Source organism: Hoplias malabaricus, chromosome 17 (assembly GCF_029633855.1).
Source record: "Hoplias malabaricus isolate fHopMal1 chromosome 17, fHopMal1.hap1, whole genome shotgun sequence".
NCBI lineage: Eukaryota > Metazoa > Chordata > Actinopteri > Characiformes > Erythrinidae > Hoplias > Hoplias malabaricus.
Window position 1 is genome coordinate 33,410,853 of NC_089816.1, and position 20,866 is coordinate 33,431,718.

Consider the following 20,866-nt stretch of genomic DNA (forward strand, 5'->3'; position numbering starts at 1 on the left):
GTTCACAGCCCCTAGTGTGTGTGTGTGTGTGTGTTCACAGCCCCTAGTGTGTGTGTGTGTGTGTGTGTGTTCACAGCCCCTAGTGTGTGTGTGTGTGTGTGTGTTCACAGCCCCTAGTGTGTGTGTGTGTGTGTGTGTTCACAGCCCCTAGTGTGTGTGTGTGTGTGTGTGTTCACAGCCCCTAGTGTGTGTGTGTGTTCACAGCCCCTAGTGTGTGTGTGTGTGTGTGTGTGTTCACAGCCCCTAGTGTGTGTGTGTTCACAGCCCCTAGTGTGTGTGTGTGTGTGTTCACAGCCCCTAGTGTGTGTGTGTGTGTGTTCACAGCCCCTAGTGTGTGTGTGTGTGTGTTCACAGCCCCTAGTGTGTGTGTGTGTGTGTTCACAGCCCCTAGTGTGTGTGTGTGTGTTCACAGCCCCGTGTGTGTGTGTGTGTTCACAGCCCCGTGTGTGTGTGTGTGTTCACAGCCCCTAGTGTGTGTGTGTGTGTTCACAGCCCCTAGTGTTTGTGTGTGTGTGTGTGTTCACTGCCACAGAAGGAAATGCAGAAGAGTTTTCATTTCTTTGTACGTGGTACAATAACACTTTTTTAAAAAAATTTTATTCATTTTTATCCCGGTAGAGAATCGAAAAATCATTGAGATGTGACAGCCGTCTTTTTATTTTTTCCCTCTTCTCTGTTTTGTTTCCAATTTAATTAAAAAGCAGGGTTCTTAATAGCTGTTCTTTCTGTTTCAGCATAAAATCTACAATCTCTATTCAGCAGGTGTTATTGGTTCACTTTTCACATCATATTTTTTTTTTACCAAGCCCCTTGTATTTTTTAAATCTGTAACGGTGTGAAAAGATGTGCTGAAGCTTTACCTTTCTCAGCCTCTAAGCTTGGAAGCGTGGAGAGGGTTAATTTGTTCATTGTTGATTCCTGTCCTTACCAGCCTGGTTAGGTTTAAAGACTCATAAACGTAAACTTGTCCTTTAGTGCCATGGTGGAGACTTGGTTAATGCAATGGCCCTAATGCACTGGACATTACATGTTTTAAAGTTGTCTTCTGATTTATGTTTTCTTTCCTCAGACAAGAGACTGTAGAGCAGCTGCTGTCCAACATCTTCGACAAAGAGAAGAACGAGTCCGCGATAGTCAGCGTAATCCAGATACTTCTTACGCTCTTAGAGACACGTAGACCAGCGTAAGTTTGGCTGACCGCGGTTTGTGTCCTCCACCTCCTATCCCCTGAACTCCCTCCAAGTCTATGCTCTTATTTACTGCAGCAGTCTCTAAAAAGAGCTTCCTGACTTGTGTCTTTGCTCTTTCACAGCTTTGAGGGGCACCTGGAGCTTTGTCCTCCCGGACTGAATCACCCGTCCTTCTCTGTTAACCAGAGCATCCTTGATGCGGTCAAACCCAGACTGAAAGACTTCCACCAACTCCTGCTGGAGCCTCCAAAGGTGAGCCTGGGTCGAGGGAGGTTGTCACTTCTCTGCCCAAACCAGACTCTGTGACTCAGGTTTGAGGTTATCCAGTTATGCTTTGGGTTTTTCATTCAGAATATTTCTTCACATTTTGGCTGTCGTTGTGAATACAGCAAACCCTCTCTGGAAACTGTGGTTATATATAATGCTAACTGCTAGCTGTTGGTGTTTCAATCTGTTTCTCAAAATTGCTCATTATTTATGTATTTAATTTTATTTAAATATATTCATCTTGATCCAAAAGGTGTTTAGAGGAGGTTCTGTCCATGGCCGATGCTTCACTCCGTCTGATCTCTTTTACCGGGCTCCAAGAAAATCGCAGCCCTTTAATATTGTGTAATTTAGAGTGGTAATAAATAAATATAAAACAAATGATACTGCTAACAAAGGCCTTTTCAGCATCCAAAGATAGTACAGCCTCAGCCACGCCTTGTGGAGAGGAGCTATAAAGAATATTTAAAGACATCTAATATTACTAAGAGAGAGGCGATCCTTAATAAATCCCGCTGGTTAGGTGATATAATGGATGAAAGTACCGCTTCCAAGCGGCGGGCCAGAACTTTGTCAAGGATTTAAAAGCAGGAATGGGAGAAATGAACTGCAGTCTGTCCCATAGTCAGTGGAAGGGAGAGTAAATCTGAAATGTTTTTTTATTTTTGTTAAAACAGAAAACAATTTTAAAGACTACGTGGGGGGTGCTGGACCCACCGGTGGGGAACACGCGCCTTAATGTGGTCCGATTAGTGGCCAGCCTTCTGCAAACCAACACGCATATCATCAACCAGGAGCTGATCAACCTCAACATGCTGGGAGTCATTCTGGTGAGATCTTAAACACTGAGAGCTTATTAACATGACTATGATGTGCTTTAGAGTAATACATCAGTGTTGCAGTAATGATTGAGAAGACTATAGGCCCTTTGTGGCTTAAATTAATAAGAGTTAACTGTTCTGTTACTTTATCCCCAGGACATGTACTTCAAATACATTTGGAACAACTTCCTTCACATTCAAGTAGAAATCTGTACTGCCATGATATTAGCGATGCCCCCAACCCAGAGCGACACAGAAATCAGAGAGGACGAACAGGAGCCAGTCAGAGAAAACATCCTCATCACACACGTGAGTCCCCTGATTTGACTGTTCTGTAAATTAGAATAAAAATATGTTTAAGTTTATATAACCCTGGTCCGTGTATTTACTTGTGTCTCTCTCTATTTGTCTCTGTCTCTCTCTGTCTCTTTCTCTATCTGTCTGTCTGTCTCTCTCTGTCTCTCTCTCTTCCTGTCTGTCTGTCTCTCTCTCTCCCTCTCTCTCCTCACAGCTCTTTCAGAAGTGCAGGCTGATACAGAGAATTCTGGATGCGTGGAGCTCTAATGAGAAAGAACAGTGAGTAAATACGGGGGGTTCACCTCTTTCACATGTGATCATTTCTAAACTCCTAGAGGAATTCCTATTTCTGTGTTTATTACTATAGTTATCATTATTATTATTAATAATTTTAATGCATCTGGGTTTATGTCAGTCTATGGGTGTTCCACATCATCTCATGCAGTTCAGACCTAAAACTGGACAATAACAGGAAATATGTCCATCCAGTGTGTTCTCGTTTTAATTTGAGACGTTTAGGGAACGGAATTAAACTGGTCAAAGCTTTATCATTTATTTAAACCTATTGGGAAACAAAGAAAAATGTGTGAGTTCTTAATCCAGTTTCCTGTTTCTTATTATACCATGTAAAATTGGTGTTACGTGTTTTCAAAGTAATTAAAATGAGAAGTGATGTCTCAGCAGGACTACTTCACCTTTTTTTTTTTGTTTCTGTCTCCAAATTTATTTCTTATTTTTCTTAATTTGCGATCTTCCTCTTGTGTTCTCTCTCTCTCTCCCTCTCTCTGTGTGTGTGTGCAGGACCGAGGGTGGCCGTCGGAGAGGCTACATGGGTCACCTGACCAGAATAGCCAACTCTATAGTGCATAACAGCGACAAGGGTCCAAACGGAGCTCAGATCCAACAGCTCATTTCAGGTGTGTTTATTTTACTCACTGTGTCGTTGTCTCACAACCCGATAAGTGCTATCTGTCAACACACACACGGACTTTAACTTTTTCATAAAACATTTACAGTTTTGTGTGAGTTAGTGTTAAAGAACTGTGCTCATAACTAAATGTTCACTACAAAACTGGTAGTAGATTTCCTCCCAAGCATCAGTTTTTTAAAACATGGAATCATTTATTTTGTATTTTACGCTTTCACTTTTCAGTTATTAACCTTGACTTGTATCTGTGAGTGTTTTAACCAAAATCCTGTCAAATATCAGTCTAAACTCCACCCATGTGCATTTCCACAGAGCTCCAGGAGGATGATCGGGAGAGATGGGAATCCTTCACCTCGGGGCAACTAGCAGACACAAACAAGAAAAACACTGTAGACTTAGTAAGTGCATTGAGGGGTTAATAACACCAGTGTTGGCCTGGTTTTATCTTTTCTTCATGATTCTGAATCACAGCACATACTGTGAAGAACACCTCTGTGACTACGTTTAGGTGGAAAGGCTCAGAACTTATCTCACTTTATTCAGCTGAAGTAGGGCCAGTAAAACAGGCATCATATACTAAAATTCACAAATAGCCCTTTTTCACCAAAAGAACTTTGGTTCTTGAACCGGTTCTGTTCTGGATTCTAGAAAACTTGATGCGCTCCTGTGAACTGGCCCCCCACGTTTCCACCGGGGTTTAATGAGAACCAAGGATACCTCATAATCGGGGGGCGCTGTGGGGGCTGAGTTCCCACCTGGCTGTGTCTGGATTCAGCTGCAGGGACAGAGATAAAGGGACAGAGTGAGGACAGAGTCATGGTTAATCCACTGTTTACAGCACAGTGAGATCAGAGAGAGATATGATACACGTGGAAATGACGCAGGGCTCTGAGTCGTTTGCTGAGCTCCAGAACAGTGGAGAAATGTAGGCAATGCTCCTGGAGTGGCACTGAACTCAGCCCCAGAAACACACACAGACGGAGCAGGTCCCTGTTTTATTTCCTTTTATTTATTTTTTATAACACTCTGTAAATGATCGTCCAGCTCCAGTGCGCCATAACGCTTTATTTCAGGCTCAGAGCTCTTTCTGGAGCTTCTTTATCTCGACTCGCCCACGGATGCCATCACGGTTCCTGCTGAAGAACCTACTGTTCTTTGGTTCCAGGTGGGAATTGTAAAAAAAAACAAAAAAACGAAGGAACCAGGTGGGTTCCATGTTGGTGGAAAAGGGCTAAAAAGACACCTCATGCACACTGTAATTTTATTTTTAAGTTGCCTTAATGTTAATGGCAGGTTATTTTATTGTAGATGCCTATGGCATCAAAATAGGTTGTAAAGTTCTGAGAACCAAAACATCACTTTGACACTTTCACAATTATAATAAATGAATAAATAACAGTTATGAAATGTCATTTATTGTTTATGGATTCTGTTTGGTTCTCAGGAATTTAGAACCTAGTTTGACGCCATAGATGCCTCGTGTTCAAACGCCCCAGGTTTGTGGTGTAGTACGGTATGTCTATGTCCCTAATGAGACAGTGCTCCAGCCAGCTACAGGCTGGATTTAACATCACTGTGGGCTGAAGCAGGTGTACGTTTCAAGCATTTTTTTTTTTTTTTATAATGTTTAATAAATTTGTTTTCAGGTTAACACACATCATATTCACTCGTCCAGCGACGACGAGGTAGATTTCAAAGACAGCGGTTTCCATCAGGATTCGTCTCTGCAGCAAGTAAGTCTGTAAAGTGATGAGCTCCTCTGACATTCCTCCTGTGTTTTAGTCTTGAATCTGTTTCTCCTGTCACTAATACACTATCCAGTAAGGCTAACCTCCGTGTGTTTCAGCTACTTACGTGTTTGTCATTGTCACGAGTAGCGTGCATGTTCTTACTGTTTGACTGACTGTTTTGAAATGAAGAAGATGAAGCTGTCCTTGTAGTGTCGAGACTATATCATTATCGTTGGTCCTGGGTTTGCCAGGCCTTTTCTGATTATCAGATGCAACAAATGACGTCCAATTTTATTGAGCAGTTTGGCTTCAATGACGAAGAGTTTGCCGATCAGGACGATGTTGTGGAGTGAGTACACATCCTGCATGATTTTTATCCTTTCCCTGCCAGAGGAGGTGCTAAATTCTGCTTAAAAACATGCACGCGCACACACAGACCAAGCCTGGGCTAAACAAGGGTTCAGCTTTAATGCCTGCATTCGCTTTTGTACGCAGACTTCCCCTCACTGCAGAGTAATGGTACAGTCCAGTTGTGCTCTGGAATAAATCTAACCTGATCATTTTTACTGTGAGCTGTCTTTTAAAATATCACCAAAGGAGAATTTGAGAAGAGCCGTAAACTTTATTCCCTTCTGGAAAAATAAAATTCCTTGGATTGAGTTAAAATGAGTTCATAAGGTTTATCTGGTCCTAGGTGGGAAATGTAGGTGTGGATGCTCCAAAAATAAAATGGTTTTGGGGAAAATGGTAATTAAAGGCTAAGCAGCAGCTCTATGAAAGAGTCAAACAAATAAAGACAGTGGAGTTTGAGTTCCTAACTTGTGTTTATTGATCGTCAGAAAACATTTCTTACTAATTTAAGGAATAAGGTTTAAAAGACCGCCCCCCCCCCCCAACTCTGGGAAACTCTAATAGGCGTCTTGCCTGTGACGTAGATGGTGGACAACACTCTAGAAGCTGCACTTAATTTAATGCAAAATGAGGAAAAGGTGTGTTGTTTTTGGCTGCAATCATTCAATGTACAGTGGGACATCTGTGAACAAATGGCCCAAAGATCCCAAAATATCCAGAAAATGGACTAAATTTGTCCACTTTAAACGGGCACTTTGGAAAGGACCCTCCGCTCACTCCGTTATCTGTAGCTCATTTCACTGGCGCTTTTCCAACAATATGGGCATGTAAGGACACCAACGAAAGGTGTTCAAGAGCCTCTGTAACATGGAGGTAAACAGGGTAAGGACACTCACTTCGCCTGTTTTAGTTGGTGTTAGTTAACGTTAGCTTGACTCGCTAAACTCGGTGGCTCAGATTATACTCGGCTACGTAGCTGCCTTACGGAGGTTTCTAGTGTCGGAGGAATTCAAGTTCGACTTCGATCACATTTACAAGAATAACGGTACCTCTACATTTGAGTTTAGCTTATTGCTAGGCTATTGTCATGAATAATGTTGGTTATTTAGCTAGATACTGTCATAACAGTCAGTCACAACGGTGTTTTACCGCGGCGTTGTTCGGCTGTTGTCCACCAGTGACGTCACGGTCGCGTTCGAGAATATCCATAGAGAGCTCGGGTTTTTCAGTCAATTTAATAAAATTGTGAGTTTTAAAGCAAATTAAGCTGCTATTTTCATTTTAATTCATACTTATATCTGTCAGTGACTACAATAATGTGGAATATTCATGGAGGTCCATTAAGTGGTGCTTAGCCTTTAATATTATTAATACATCACGTACTATGCTACGTTCTAATCCAACTTAGCCAACATTAGCCTATTATTATTATTATTATTATTAAAAAATTTTTTTATATATATATATAAATGAGATGCAGAGTAAAATCTTAACAGAGGAGGTTTGAACCATTAAGAAACTGTTATTGTGTAGGATTAATACCATTTAAATTCTTTAAATCTTTATTCACACCCATTTAAAATAATAAAAATACATAGGAAAAAAAACTAGTATAAAATTGCATCATTAATTAAAACAACCAGGCGCACCTCCTAAAGCCAGTTACATACTTTACAACTCCACCTTAATATTCCACCTTAAGAAAACCAAGACACATTTCAGAAACAAAACAAGAACCTAGTCAACGCGTTTGGTCCTGTTTTAAACAAAGCTTAGCTGTTTGTATTCACCCAAAACCAGTAGAAGACCATCAGGAAACAAAAATAAAAACTAATTGTATATTTGTAGTTTAAAACCAGGGCTGTAGCAGAAGGTAAACACCGTTTATGTGCCTTTGTATATAAATATGAATCAGTGTTTCAACCACTACATCACCGTCTATACACCGGTTCAGTGTCAGGATCTTGTTTGTGAACTGGCTTTGTCCTTGTCGCCCAGACCTGGTCTGTGTCTGAAAGCTAGGCCTGCAGGTTGTGGGGTGTTGTCTGGGTGGGAGAGGTCAGTTATTAAGGTGCTTTGGCTTACAGTTTTAAATCAAATCAGTAATTAACCGCCACGTGTTTGGGATTTACTATGGTGCTCTCAAAAGGAAACTAACACACACTCGGCAGCTGTTCGGGAAACTAAACCGGGAACATAAAGTTTGACTCTGCATGTTCACAACCGCTCTGAGCCTTGTTATTTCATATTAAATGGAAAGAATTCATGTTTAATATTGATTTGAAACTGTTTCGCTTAATCTGCTCTGCACAGCACACAAGTCACGTTTGTTGATAATGTTGTGAATATTTTTGTGATAAAACAGCTCAGAAGTGCACCCACAAGAGAGCAGCTTGTAAGGACAACCAGATTCAGCTCGGGTACTTGTCTCCGGGCGTGTAATCGCAGATTAGAAAACTGTTTTACGGCACAGACCAGTGGAACACAGCCATAAACGTTCCTGTCTTAGTTCCAGAGAGTGGCACCAATAGTACTGATAATTACAAATTGATTTATACGAACGATTGTCCGAGTGGGGTGTTTATTTCCCTCCATCTGTGGGTTTATGGTGGGGCTCAGGGTGCTGTTTTTTATTTTTTTATTTATTTATTTTTTTTCCCCTCTTGTTGTGTCTGTGTTTGTAAGCTGTTGTGCTGTCGCTCTCTAACGTATTTAACTGAACTAAACTCTGTTCTCTTTAACCTTGCAGTATTCCCTTTGATAGAATATCAGACATCAATTTTTCCTTGAATACAAATGAAAGTGTAAGTATATTGTGTGTTCATCTCACAGCAGTGGACTCAGTCATAATGCCTTTAAAGCCAGAATATGAAAGTGGTGTGACGATGTTTAAGGTGTGGTTTCTTGGAGGAGAGCTGCTTGTACAGTGTGGTGTTTTTTTTGTTTGTGCACGTGCATGTTTCTGCAGGCGAATATGGCTCTGTTTGAAGCCTGCTGTAAAGAGAAAATTCAACAGTTTGAAGACGCTGGCTCAGACGAGGAGGATATTTGGGATGAGAAGGACATGACGTTTGCTCCCGATGCTCAGAGACGTCCAAGGTAAGTTGCACCGCACCCAGATTCATGGCCACGCAGTGAGGTCTTTACCCACTGCAGTGTTTCCGATTATATGAATGTATTCATTCGTTTCAGAACTGCTGCAACAGCCGCTTCAGAATTTCATGAAATGTAACGAAATCTCAATTACAAACATCTGAATAGGGCTTTTAATTTAAAATAACAGATACAGGAAGAGGAAAGAAGAGAGAAATGTACAGTGGAACACAGCACAGACACAGCCCTTCGACAGACTCGGAGGCTGGGTGACTCAGAGCTCTGTTCAGTTCCTCAGCGCCACAGTGTGTGTCACATCATTCTGACAGTACATTATGTTAAAGCCATGTAAAGACCACAGAAAATCTGATTCTGTTTAGTGGTCGGATTATTAAATGCATGTAAATGCGCTCAGTGTTGACAGTGAATAGTAATAATAAGGTAATTTTCTCTAACTTTCTTTGTGGTTTCGCTGCATTAAGCCACAGTAAGCTTTCTTTCATTAAAGGCGACGTTCACTTTTTATTAAATTCTGATGACGCATCTCCACCATTTGCTGGTCTAATGTGTTTACCAAGCCCCAGTGTCTGTAAATTGGTAAACGTTAGATGCTGTATTCATGCTCCAGAGGTGGGTCTTACTCTCACGCACCGCTCCACCTTAAAAGACACAGTCGCTTCTTACTCGCACGCACTGCTCCACCTTAAAAGATACAGTCGCTTCTTACTCGCACGCGCCGCTCCACCTTAAAAGATACAGTCGCTTCTTACTCACACACACACCGCTCCACCTTAATAGATACAGTCGCTTCTTACTCGCACGCACCGCTCCACCTTAAAAGATACTGTCGCTTCTTACTCGCACGCACCACTCCACCTTAAAAGACGCCGAGCTTGTGAACATAAACAAACAAGAGAAAGGCATTTCCCCATAATCGTAGACATTGCCTTTAAATGTTTACAAACAGTCCTTTAAATGGAACGTGGAGGTCCAGTGTGGGTTTATAGCAGAGCACATGTAAAATATCTCCACCTACGCCATCTGCACAGATCCGTGTTGGTGTCTGCTTCTGTTCTTGCTGTTATGGCTCTTATTGATAAATGGTAGTGTTGATTGTTTGCTGCATATCAAGCATTTTTTTCAAACTTCTGTTTATATTTACACACAGACGGGGGCTTGATCAGAGAGATTCACCAAAAGATTAAACAGATGAAGATCAGAACAGTCAGCTACAGACTTTTTTGAAACGTCATGAACAGAACCCCACATAGGGCTTTTAATTTGAAAAAAAAAAAAAAAACAATACAGGGATCGTGGCTGAGCGAATCTTGTGAAAGAAGCATGCAATACGTTTCAGAAGCAACATACATCTCAAAAAATGTTGTGTTCTAGTGTCATTCACCGCAGAACATGGCGTCTCTCCTGTGGAGAGGTGAGCCTGCTGGCAGTGCTGCAGAGAAATAAGGTGCTGCTTTCTTGGAGGAGACAGGATCTGACTAAAACAAATGCTGCGATCGACATTACTAGTTGGAATGTGTTAGAGAACGCTGTTCTAGTTTGTCTTCCTCATGATACTAACGTGCAGTGTTTGACAGGAGCTCCGGCAGCACAGACAGCGAGGAGAGTACAGACTCGGAGGAGGAGGACGTGAAGCGGGACCCGTTTGAGCCGGCTAACACGGCCGCCGATGACAGAATGGAGGTGGACAGCGGGGAAGGTGAGGACTTGCTTGTTGCTGAGGAAACAGAATTACAATTTGTTTGTTCATCTTAAAGACTTTAGATAAGCTGTGTTTCTGTGCACAAGCATTCAATCTGCGCTGGGTCTGTTCTGTTTCCACTTTGCACAAATCAGTCAGACTGTAAAATGCACCAGTAATGAGCCATGCTGGGACACGGGGTTGGTTTATGTCCTGTAAGATGAGCCGGGACTGCAGGGTGTGAAATGTGATTCTAAAAGAGTTTGCTTAGTTCATTCAGCAGTGGGATCCACTAAGTCTTGTTTTTTTAATCACATGTAAACCCCAGGTGTTTATTTAACAGGCCCTTTTACGATTCTGATTTCAGGTAGGCAGAACCAAAATAAAATTATTTCTTCAAACATTTATCGGAATCTTCAAAGTTACTAAAAAAATATAAACCATGAAAGAGAAGAACCAACTAAAGAACATTTCCACGATTTAAAAACAGATCCCTGGAGCCCACCAACCCACACACACAACAAAACAAGACCAGCCCCAGTCAGTTTTCTGTGTGCTGCCTGCAGTTCTGTTCTGACAGGGATTACATGAGGCGCATGGGAGATGTCATTTCACCAAAGTACATCTTTAATTTTAATGGTGGAATTGCACTGGATAAGAAATCTTAGTGGTTCTCACTGTGTTTGCGTGGGTTTCTTCCGGGTGCTCCGGTTTCCTCCCACAGTCCAAAAACACACATTGGTAGGTGGATTGGCGACACAAGTGCCCGTAGTGTGTGTGTGTGTGTGTGTGTGTGTGTGTGTGTGTGCGCACTGTGAAGGACTGGCGCCCCCTCCAGGGTGTATTGCCGCCTTGCGCCCAATGATTCCAGGTAGGCTATGGAGCCACAGCGACCCTGAACTGGTTAAGGGTTACAGATAATGAATGAAGTGGCTACTCGATACAAGGCAAAGCTACTGGAGTTTTTAGACTGCCATTACTGTTCTGAGAACAGCCCTCCTACCAAAAATAACAGATGGCACATAAACCCCACTTTGCACAGACACCATTCTGTATTTGTTTTGTTATTTACTGTGAGGCTTTAAGCATTTTACGTTTTTTTATTTATTTATTTATTTATTTATTTATTTTTTTGTAAATATGAGAATCATGGTAAGTTACGGTTGTTTATATAATATATATACATATAACATTTTTTTGTTACAGTAGTGTGCTCTTGAAATTAATAAAAGCACTTTTCAGTGTTATGTTCATATCGCCAATAATATCATTATCACCAAAATACCCTGAAATATTGTGATATTATATCAGGGATCTATTGCCCAGCCCTAGTGTGAGGCATCGTTCTGTAGTTGATCTGAGCCTTGAACTTGGACCTTATTTTCCATCACTACACTCCTCTTCCTCCAGCTCCTCCATTCTGGAGAAAACCCTGCAGTGTGTGTTGAAACTCTAAACCCATTGCTCAGTTCGTTCTCTAAGAGAAGCTTGTCGTCTCCACTCTCCTCATTCCCAGGGCATGTTTGGACAGCTAACTTTGACGACGTCCCCATGGACACCGGGGCCGTTTCGTCCACTCCCCTCTCCGCCCCTAATGAGACTGCCGCCTGGAACTCACCTGCTGCCGTTGCCACGGAGACCGGCTGGGCCGACTTCTCCAGCTTTACACCTGTGAAGTGAGCTGATCTTACACACACCTGTACTTGTTTTTCCCTGCCTGGTCGGCAGCTGCTAGTTCATACCTTTTCTTACTGTTGTTTGTTCTCCTCAGCCCCAAAGACCCACTGAGGAGTAACTCCCCGGTGGCAATGGAGACCAGCACCGAGACAGTGGACCCTCTTGGTGTGAATGCGCCGGCAGGTGAGCCAATACTCTCTAAGATTTTTCCAAGAATATGATTAAAGCCCACCCAGTGGGTCCTGACCCTCCAGACTGGCCCAGAACATTGGTTTCTGTCTCTCGGCTCGATTAAAACAAGTGGAACATGGTGCCGACATTTTCAGTCAATATTTGTACGCTGCAAAATAGATGTTTCTTTATGAAGTTTATTAAAAACATAATGTCTTTATAAACTAATAATTTGGACAACCGTGAAGAATTTTATTCTCATCAGCTCTGGCTGGGTAATGGAGATCAAAGCTGAGAGTGAAGGAGCTTGTAGAATGACAGCTCCAGAGTTTTAAAAGCAGGTCACTTATGGCACTTTTACAATGCATGGAACATGCTCGACTCTTTTGCTTATCTACTCCCCAAAACTGGTCCTGGTCTCTGGAACCAGGTACTTTAAGTCCCCGCTCAACACCTGGTACGAATCGAGCTGAGTCAGTACTAAATGTGAGGTGTAAACCCTGCATAGCTCTGATTGGCCAGAGACCTGTCAATCACCACAAAGCGCAGAGCTCCAGCACAAACCCACTGCTTGTAAAATTTCTGAAGTTACAGCAGTTTTCATGTTTTTATTTTATCTGACTTTCAGCAGCAGCTTGTAACATTCCCCAGAAGGGCTTTGAAAAGTTTAAAACGCTCCTTGGGTCGGTGGCCAGTGCAAATCTCCATGGGACAATGAAAACTGATCTGAGAACTGGGGGTGGAGCCATGTTCAGTCCAAACAACAACAACACGCCACACAACGAGTAAACAGCGCCTGACTTTACCGCTGGTGGTCTGGTTGTTTGCGAAGCCCGCAGTTCCAGTTAGAGATGGGGTTTTGTGACGTCACCCCTTCCATTTCGTAGCAGAGCTGTGCAAGAAAGCGACCTGCTAAAATTGAGTTGAGCCGAGTCGAGACCATCCCATGCAGTGAAAAAGCACCATTTGATATTGATATATGAGTGAACCTGGTGTGAGGCATTCACATTTAACAGTGTGAACAGACAGACACACCGAGACAGAGAGCTTTATGGATCCATTAGGGAATATGTCTTGTTCCAGCAGCACAAACCACACCAAAGCCATTTTTACTCGAATTTCCAGTTTGAATATAGTTTTATATGTAAACTCCAGAGAATCTGGTCCAGAGATTTTGTGGGAGATATTTTATTTTGTGTGTCTCCAATGGGTTCTCACAACAGGACATGCTCAGCGTGCTTTAGGCATGGGGCAGCACCTCTGCGAGAATGATCTGTCCTTTTTAAAACAATCGGACTGCAATACTATGTTGAATGTTGCTGCAGGATCAGTGTATAATGCCAGAGTGTAAATGCATCACTGTTTTAAAGTGGAGTCTAACTTGAGCATTGTGGAACAATAATTTGGTTCTCAATGAATTGCATCGTGACGATGAAATACTGCAGTGAAAGCTCAGGAGTAGATCTAGACACGAAGTTAAGTCCCTGTTCCCCTCCGCAGGTGCGGGGCAATGGGCCGGTGACGAAGGCGCTCAGCCGCCCACTTCCCTCGGAGGAAAACCGGCAGGTTCCGAGGCGGAGGAGGAACCAGCCGGAGACCGGATCACGGAGACAGTCATCAACGGCTCCATGAAGGAGACGCTCAGCCTTACTGTAGATGCCAAAACCGAAACTGCTGTTTTCAAGAGGTAAGCACCTTTTGTTCGTTCAGTCCTCGGCGCTCTCCATCACCCTCTCCTCCCTAATCCCCTGGAAACCCCGCCAACCTGGCTTCATGTCACTCTGCACAAAGTCCCACCCTCTTTACAGCCAGCAGGCCAGGGTCCTGCCCTCTCTCAGGGCTTCTGAAATGTGTAAACACTGTCGTTACTTGTCTTCTCTTTGATTTATTGTCACCCTGTGTACAGAGACAACACCTGTTTTTGTTTTCTACTTGAAAAACAAGTGTGTACCTCCACTGTTAAAACATGCGCTTCCTCTCTCTCTCTGCGTGCGTGGGAATTCAGGGTGTTGAAATCTTATCGGTATGTACAGCCAACCAGGAGGAGGTGGCAGCCCTCTGCCATGTCTGTTTTTTTCCATGTCAGCCATTCAGTTCTGATTTACAGCCATGTTCTGTTCTGTTTGTTGTTGTTTTTTGTTTTCATTTTTAATGGTTCTCTCTCCATCCCCATTTGCATGTTAATACCAGATGTGCAGGTTGTTGGAGGTAGTTAAAACAATCCTATAACTCTAAAAGCAAAGCACACACACGTCACAAAAGTCAGCAGCAGGATTGAAGAGCTCTTACTGATCCTGTTGTATAGATTTCTGTCTCTCTCTCTCTCTCTCTCTCTCTCTCTCTCTCTCCCTCTGTCTCTCTCTCTCACTTTGCTCCTCTGTCACAGGACGTGACTCTTCAAACATTAACGGTTCAAATATTTTGGTCCCAGAAATGAAATACTCTCTCCAGGCACCACCAGCGTATGTTCTCTCATAGCTACTGTGAAAACTGGTTAAAGAAAGTCCATTCAAAGTAAAGAGAAGCCATAGTGTGCCTGGATTTTGTTTACCAGTCTCTCCCTTTATTACAGAAAAGCTTGACTTCATTTGATATTGCTTATAGTCCTCCTCAAGTGTAAAACCAGCATTTAGCCTTTAGTGTGTGTGTGTGGTTACGCTAGAAGGTGTATACTCTGTGAAAAAGAGAGAATGCCGCTTGGCTGACTGACTTCGCTCTGAATTTGCAGAGATCCTACAAGAGATTTGCAGGGACTACAATTAAAACATGTTCAAGAGATTAGGCCTCTTTTTTTTCTGGAAATAATTATACATCTTTAACTCTGGACAGAGCAGTGTTTGGGGGATTGATCAATGGCAGGAGGAAGAATATTTTGCTGCACTTTCAGCTTGTGACAGAGGGGAAAATACTCATGATAAATCTAGGTGGGACTAGTGAGATCTGTACACAACAAACAGCTGAAGCTGATGAATGTTCTGCTTGCTCTGTTCAATCGTATCTCACCATTTGTGGAAAAAATACAGTATTAATCGTCCTTACTTGTTGATCTATACACAGAGTTACAAACTCTGAATGTAATAAATATACCAGTGAAACCATGTGGGTTTTAGAAACAGAGTTGTTTTGTAGTTTGAATGAACGGGCCACTCCTGAGTTGACCAGCGGTCTAACACCGTGTTTAAAACATATATAAATGAATATATATTCATAGAAGAGTTTTCCTGACCAATGATTGCAGTAGGTACTGTGAGAGAACGTTTGTGGGTGGAAGACGAAGAGGTAAATTTAGTAAATGAGCCCAAATCCAGGAAAAAGAGACACACCTTAATTCTTCCACATCGCGGGCCTCAATAGTGAGACCTGAACAGTCATTGTGTAGACAAAGCAGCACTAATCTGAGACGGTGGCTTTACAGATGCTAAAGGCTTAACTACAAGAGCAGTTTGATTGTTTTTTTTAATAAACGCAAGTAGACTTAACCCTTAGAAGTCTAGTTGGGGTTTAATTTGCATTACTTCAGCATGTTACAATCTGGAAAGTTAGAAACTCAAAAATTCACCAGTCAGACACCAGTTAAAACCACTGTCAAATGAGGTGTGTAACACTGTTCTCGTTACAGAGCCCCCATGAGGAGGTTGGAGGTTATATCAAGTAGTGAGTCAGTTCTTGAAGGTGATGTAGAAGCAGGAGAGAGGTTCAGTGTAAGGATCTGAAGGCCACATTGTGATGGTCATAAGGTTTTGGTCAGTCTTCAAACCTCAGATCTGTGCGGTGTTCTTGGTGTGCACTGGTCATGACTGCCCCAACGTGGAAAGACAAGCGGTGAACAACGATAGGGTCCTGAGTCACTAGTGCACACTGACCACTAACTATATCAACATCAAGAACTAACTCCTCCCTGCCCCCTTCGACAGGGGGGCACTGTAATCAGATCATCAGTGTTATTCACTGCAACTTGCAGTGGTTTTAATCTAATGTTCGATTGGTGAATTTTTAAAAAAGGAAGGGCTTGTACTTAACAGCTGTTCTGACTGGAGATTAAGTAGAGTAGGCTATTAGTGCTTTTCCACTGCATGGTTCCTACTTGACTCTACTTGGCTTTCCTGGTTCTCCACCAGGTGAATCAGGTCCTGGTTCTGGAAGCGGGTTCTTGTTTAGTGGCTGTTCTCTCGTGGTTCAGAGCGAGTCGAGTAGGGACTAAACCGTGGCGTGTAAACCTTGCAGAGCGCTGATCGTCCAGAGAGAGTCGTCACTCTACGCCACGCGACGCAGACGACCAGCACCAATTCTCCATCTGTAAAATCTCCAGCTGCAGCAGAGATCACGTTTGTTTTTATCCGACTCATGACGGCAGCTCGTAAAATGATGCCGTGGTCTTTTGAAGAGGTTCAAACGCTCCTTGGATCGGTGGCTGACGAAAGAATCCAGCGAGAGCTGGACGCTGCAACAAGGAAGGAACAAACTCTACTGATCTGTCTGAACTGATGACGGAGCTGTGTTCAGTCCCAAACAACAACAACACGCCGATACACCATGAGTAAACACCGCTTAACGTTACCGCCGCCGTTGTTGTGGTTTCCAAAGCCCACTTAAGTTCCCCTTAGAGACGGGGTTAGAGACGACATTTCGGCAGGGAGCTGTGGGAGTAGAAATCCAACCAGGGACCAATCAGAGAGTAGAGTCTAGTAGAGTAGGGACCATGCAGTGGAAAAATGCCATATAACTCAATACCACACCTCCTCCTCCTCTGTGTACAGGCGCAGTGTGGATTTAAAACTTAGCTCAGTTCAGTGAAGTCATGAGCAATAAATCTTAAAGAATCCTGATTTTGGTATTGCCTCTGAACTCTAAGGGTTAAAGATGATGGCTAGCTGGTGTGTTCCCCTCTCTGGAATGATCCTTCACCATCATCATCATCATCACCTCACATCCTAAACAGAACCACCCTTCAGGCAGAATCCCATAACAGACTGTGTGCCCCTAAGCAGACGTCCCTCTGCTTCCCCATGTGCTGTACGTCATCACGCCTCGTCTCCAGCCCAAACCCATTTATGGCACATTTGTTTTCCCCTGTCGTTTGTGATGTGGTCAGCTCTGTTTTGCATGTTTTCTGTCTGATGTTTGTTTGGGGGTCGTGGACAGGTGGGCTTTCTGAGTTAGGATCATGCCAGGGATCTGAATTTGGATTTTATTTAGTAGTGTGAACCCTGGAACTGAATTCTGACCTGAAATTCTTCGATAATGAAATGCTATTAAACGTTAACGTTGGACTTTCTAAAAATCATTTTGTTCTTCTGTAGTTCAAGTGGCTGCTCCTTTGGGGAACAACTTTCTTGTTCCTGTATATGTACTTAGATAAGCACTTGGATACAGGGCCCCCTGTTGAGGACGTAGGGTATATCAGGCCTTGAGTAAATGGTCTGTTGTTGGAAGCCAGAGAAATTCAGTGCAAGGATCTGAGGGCCTCACTGTGAAGGTCATAATGTTTTGGTCAATCTCCCAAACTCCTACCTTCCTCCAAAAGTTACATAGTGCGTTTTCTGCAGTGCTGAGCCTGGAGTTGCTATGACAGAGGCTCCATTCCCTGTACTACAGATCACAGGAGCATCACAGTGATTTTAAAGCTTCTCTTCAGTTCTGAATTCAGTCCAGAAGCAGATTCTAGTAGCATCCAAACTCAGGTCCAGTCTCATGATCCTAACTGGGCTTGAGTGAACGTGGAGAAAGGGGTGATGGTTAAAATCACCTGCTCTTGCTTTTCAGTGAGGAGGAGAAACGATCTACCTCTGAAGATGCATCTGCGAAGTACGTCGTCGGGGAGAGCGAAGAGAGCGAGAGGAATGCATCGCCGCTGTCTGCTAGCAACTGTCAGAAATCTGGGTAAGAGGCGTCCGGACGGCAGCGCTGAGAGAACAAACCTTATTTTTATTAATTTTTTTTTAGTTTTGAGAATGCATTCCCTCTTGTTTCTCAAAAATAAAACCACACACTCAAACTCGCTACTTGCCTCTGTTTATTTACGTGTTCGCTGCTTTACAACATACTGAGTGTAACTGAGTCCGTCTCCCGCTTTCGTCTGACAGTGCAAAGCACTTAGAAGAGAAAACAAAGGCTGCTTGCGAGGTTGTGAACGGCCCCCTCGAGAACGCAGCCACCATGGAAGAAGCCAAGTGAGTACAGAGCACGTTTGTTTTCCTAAACTCAACATCACTGGGGGTTGGATTTAGCCTGATAACTTAAACCCAAAGTCCTGGAGAGTCCTCAGATTTGGGCTTAAACCCAAAGCTAGAACAGATTTGGTTCCCCTTAGTTACGGCAGGTTCAGGCCGAATATGAGCGCCGGGTCGTGCACCGTTAAATACTTACATCTGTCAACGTCACCTGTTAGAGTCGGCCATGACACGTCGACCACACGAGCAGAAATAACCCTGAACCCCTCAGTAAAATAACGTACGTGCGTCATTATGTATAATTAGTTAATTATACTAAGTAATATATATCTGATATATTTAATAAATTCACTTCTCGTTGCTGTCCAATTAAAAACATGAATCTGAAACCTAGTAACTGAAAGAAGGAATAAACCTTAACTTTTAATGGAGCTGGATGTGAAAAGATTTGGAGCATTTCTATTGGTCGATTCATCACAGCCTTTTCATTGTGACGGATCAAATGTGGTGAACTAAGAGTTGACAGAGATGAACATACAGGCTTTTCATTGCACAGCGACAGCGTTTTAAGCTTTTTTTTAGATTTAAATAAATTAACCCAACATTTAAAAAGTTAATTCCAATTAATGATATTTAAGTATCTTTTTTTTTTTTTAAGTCACACAGCCCTCTGAACTCTGGATGGTGTATGATTGAGCTTCCAGACCACGTAGATGTTGTAAAGCGGCAGAGACGGGATCTGTGTACTGTGTTTTCTACAGTGTGTGATTTTATTTTTGTGGTTCTGAATTTCTCACTCTCACCCTCTTTCATTCTATCTCTCTCTCCCTCTCTCTCTCGCTCTCTATCTCTTCCTCTCTCTCCCTCTCTCTCTCGCTCTCTATCTCTTCCTCTCTCTCCCCTCTCCCTCCCTCTACCTCTCTTTCCCCCTCCCTCCACCTCTCTTTCCCCCTCCCTCCCTTCCTCTTTCTTTCTTGCTCTCTCACTCTTTCTCGCTCTATCTCTCTCTTTCTCTCGCTCTCTCTTCCTCTCTTTCCCCCTCTCTCGCTCTCTCTCCCCCTCCCTCTCTCTCATTCTTTCTCTCTCTCGCTCTCTCTCTTTCTATCTCTTCCTCTCTCTCTCCCCTCCCTCCCTCTCTCTCGCCCCCTCCTTCCCTCTCTGTTTTTCTTTCTTGCTCTCTCTCTCTCTCTCTCTAGAATAGAGCAGTGTGTGCCCTCCCCCGAGGCTGCGGTGAACGGCCCTATGTGATGAACAACGCCAGTGATAAACTCCTCACGCCACCAGGGGGCGCCACAGCAGCAGCAGACTAACTCCACCAGATCAGGACCAGCAATATTCATATTAGACATCTGTACAGAAAACTTGGAACTGTATGAAGAGAACTGTACTCCGATGATTATTATTTTTTTTTTTGCATTCGTTTATATACTATTGTTCTTATGAGGTGATCTGTCTGATATCTTGCCACTCAAAGTTAATAGTAATGTTGCTATAGTTCGAATGATTGTATGAATAAAAATATTTTATAAAAAGACAAATGTATACAGACGCAGAAGATTAATAACCAAACGTTACCGATCGGAACACGTAGTGTGACCAAAATACGATAAGCTGTCTTTTTGTTTTGTTTTTGATAAGGGTTCCTCTTGCACAAAAAATCTGGTATTTAATTTCCAAGTAAAAGCAAAAGCTACCACGAAAATGTCACGTTGGCGATCTGTTGGTCTTTGATTCTTAAATTTATTAGTGTTTTAAATATTCGAAATAGGTTTATTTTGCCACGGGTATTATTTGTAAATGTGTCTTTCCTCTCGACTTGAGCGAGACCGTAAAAACAGACACGTCCTCTTTGGATTTTTTTTTTTTTTTCTTTTAAATTTTTTTATTTATTCAAAAAGTAGGGGAAATAATATTATGAAGAGCCTCAGAAATGTCCCTCTCCCTCTCTTCACTCCATGTTTAAACTTGGCCACGATCAGTTTTGTTCTTGTCTCTCTCTCTCTCTGTCTCTCTCTCTCTCTGTCTCTCTCTCATGGCCCATGGAGAAACTGGCCTGGTTTTTACAGAACTCTTTCCACGCAGCTGAACTGAACTTTTCTACCTGGAAAAAAAACTGGGACTAAGATTCTTCAATCATGCACCCATCCTTTTTTTTTTTTTTTTTTTTTTTTTTTTTTTTTTTAAATAAAATGCTCTCTGTGCCGGCAAGATGCAAGGGAATTATTTCTTGAAGTCTTGTTTATTCGTGCCACCCTTCATTACTTCACGATAGTGGCCGCTGTGTGCTATTCCCTTTTAGAGAAATGTTCCTCCGTCCGCACGGAAGATCAAACCAAAGCTGCGTCCAAATCCATGCCCTGTTCACTATTTCCCTACACGGGGTCTGTGATCAAAATACAAAAGAGGTGGTGCCCTTTTCTAGGGGGCGGGGACATGCTGCTTTAAGCCCCGCCTCAGTGCATCACACGTTCA

The 20,866-nt window shown here is 42.8% G+C and overlaps 1 protein-coding gene across 6 annotated transcripts in view; it reads left to right on the forward strand.

Moving 5' to 3' along the window:
- Window positions 1-20,592, forward strand: part of ppp6r3 (protein phosphatase 6, regulatory subunit 3) — a 33,239-nt gene extending 12,647 nt beyond the window's left edge. For 3 of the 6 annotated variants that reach the window (XM_066648547.1, XM_066648545.1, XM_066648546.1), the window contains exons 8-25: window positions 1,070-1,183; window positions 1,313-1,442; window positions 2,135-2,287; window positions 2,435-2,587; window positions 2,790-2,854; window positions 3,377-3,492; window positions 3,816-3,901; window positions 5,150-5,236; window positions 5,485-5,582; window positions 8,334-8,388; window positions 8,553-8,683; window positions 10,273-10,394; window positions 11,893-12,052; window positions 12,148-12,236; window positions 13,725-13,911; window positions 17,988-18,104; window positions 18,308-18,394; window positions 19,591-20,592. In XM_066648547.1, the coding sequence (XP_066504644.1) occupies window positions 1,070-1,183; window positions 1,313-1,442; window positions 2,135-2,287; window positions 2,435-2,587; window positions 2,790-2,854; window positions 3,377-3,492; window positions 3,816-3,901; window positions 5,150-5,236; window positions 5,485-5,582; window positions 8,334-8,388; window positions 8,553-8,683; window positions 10,273-10,394; window positions 11,893-12,052; window positions 12,148-12,236; window positions 13,725-13,911; window positions 17,988-18,104; window positions 18,308-18,394; window positions 19,591-19,642 (2,002 nt within the window). In that variant the 3' untranslated portion in view covers window positions 19,643-20,592. The remainder of the gene's footprint in view (window positions 1-1,069; window positions 1,184-1,312; window positions 1,443-2,134; window positions 2,288-2,434; window positions 2,588-2,789; window positions 2,855-3,376; window positions 3,493-3,815; window positions 3,902-5,149; window positions 5,237-5,484; window positions 5,583-8,333; window positions 8,389-8,552; window positions 8,684-10,272; window positions 10,395-11,892; window positions 12,053-12,147; window positions 12,237-13,724; window positions 13,912-17,987; window positions 18,105-18,307; window positions 18,395-19,590) is intronic. The other 3 variants (XM_066648548.1, XM_066648549.1, XM_066648550.1) reach the window with 3 other exon arrangements.
- The last annotated feature ends 274 nt before the right edge of the window (window positions 20,593-20,866 follow it).